This window comes from Octopus bimaculoides, chromosome 11 (assembly GCF_001194135.2).
Source record: "Octopus bimaculoides isolate UCB-OBI-ISO-001 chromosome 11, ASM119413v2, whole genome shotgun sequence".
Classification (NCBI taxonomy): Eukaryota; Metazoa; Mollusca; class Cephalopoda; order Octopoda; family Octopodidae; genus Octopus; species Octopus bimaculoides.
The window spans coordinates 18,389,057-18,390,528 of record NC_068991.1 but is presented as its reverse complement, the minus strand read 5'-3'; the positions used below and the strand labels follow the sequence as shown (position 1 = coordinate 18,390,528).

At 38.5% G+C, this 1,472-nt stretch overlaps 1 protein-coding gene across 1 annotated transcript in view; it reads left to right on the top strand.

The window, feature by feature from the left end:
* Window positions 1-1,472, top strand: part of LOC106875221 (acidic mammalian chitinase) — a 36,875-nt gene that overhangs the window by 25,269 nt on the left and 10,134 nt on the right. The window contains exon 7 of the mRNA XM_014923272.2: window positions 869-993. Coding sequence (XP_014778758.1) covers window positions 869-993 — 125 coding nt within the window. The remainder of the gene's footprint in view (window positions 1-868; window positions 994-1,472) is intronic.

The following is a 1,472-nucleotide window of genomic DNA, read 5'->3' as shown; positions in this document are numbered from 1 at the left end:
CTCGCACAAATTGCTCAGAAAATTCACTACTTAAGAAACATCTAATCGGTCTTGATATTTCGAGTAAAAACTCCTTTGCAAAGTTTAGAGAGACATGGTTGAGGAAAGCAAGATCACACGTGTTTTGTTGATAAGTGGGATCCTTCACGCTCCAGCTATGTAAATAGGAAATTTATACCCCACCTCTCTCTCTCACCTCCTCCCCCCTCTCTCTCTCTTTTCTCCCCTTCTATTTCTGTCTCCCTCCCTCTCTCTCTCTCTCTCTCTCCGCTCTTTAAAGCTTTTGAAGGGGGTTTTAACTAGAAATATCAGGACTATTTAAATATTTCGAAGGTAACATTTCAATACATTGCTATTATTACTTTTCATATCCAATGTTCTATCTGTATTGTTATCGCATTCTACAACACTGCTTTTCTGCATATTCTGCAAAGCTTCAAGTAAACTACATCATCTGTCAAAACCAAATTGAATTAATTACACCACCACTACTATTACTACTATTACCACCACCACCACAATTAACCACGTCTACAACAACTGCTACTATCGTCACAATTACTGCTACTACAACTTAACATCACTACCACTATGACTACTACTACTACAACTAACATCAACACTACTACCACCAGTACCAGCACCACCACCACCACCACTACTACTACTACTACTACTACTACTGGAATAAAATGCGATGTTTTGAGGTGGCAGTCTGAAATCGATTTCAAGTTACCGAGTGATAAATCGAAGTGGATGGGTAATCGCAAATATCTGCACCGGTGTATCGTCTGCCAGCAAATCTTTTAACATAAATTTTGTTAGTCCTTCTCTGTTTTTAATAACTCTTGTTTTAATCTAATTTTAGGAACTCTACGAGTCATTCGAAGAGGAAGCTGACAAAACAGGGAACTCCAAACTTTTGTTGACAATGGCAACAGCATCCAGTAGTTTCTATATTTCAAAAGCCTACGAACCTAAGGAGATTGTCAAGTAAGATATAAAAAAAAGAAAAGAAACTTACAATTATTTCTTTAATAATACAGAAGCGGGGTTCACAGAACTAATTCAGAGAAGCAGTCTCCAGATGACTTCTTTAAACTAGTAGCGTATCTAGAACACATCCTTCCCATCTCTACCATTGTTATTCGACGCAAGGTAGACTTTATTGGCCATTGCTGCTGTCGTGCTGAATGCGATGTATCGATTGTTATGTTTTAAAGACATCCGTAGCCTAACAGAAGGTGAAGGCCACTCAACTACTTTGGTGTTAGTGGCGGAGACTGACGACATGAAACTGAAGGCCAAAGCTAATGGAGAACAAACATTCCTGGCGAGACATGGTAAAACGCATTTCGGTTGCAGCTATCAGAAGAATATATGGTCTTCTATCTCTCTACATTCTGAGTTGAAATCCCGCTGAGCTTATCTTTGCCTTTCATCGCGGTTTTCTTTTTTTTTTTTTTTTTTTT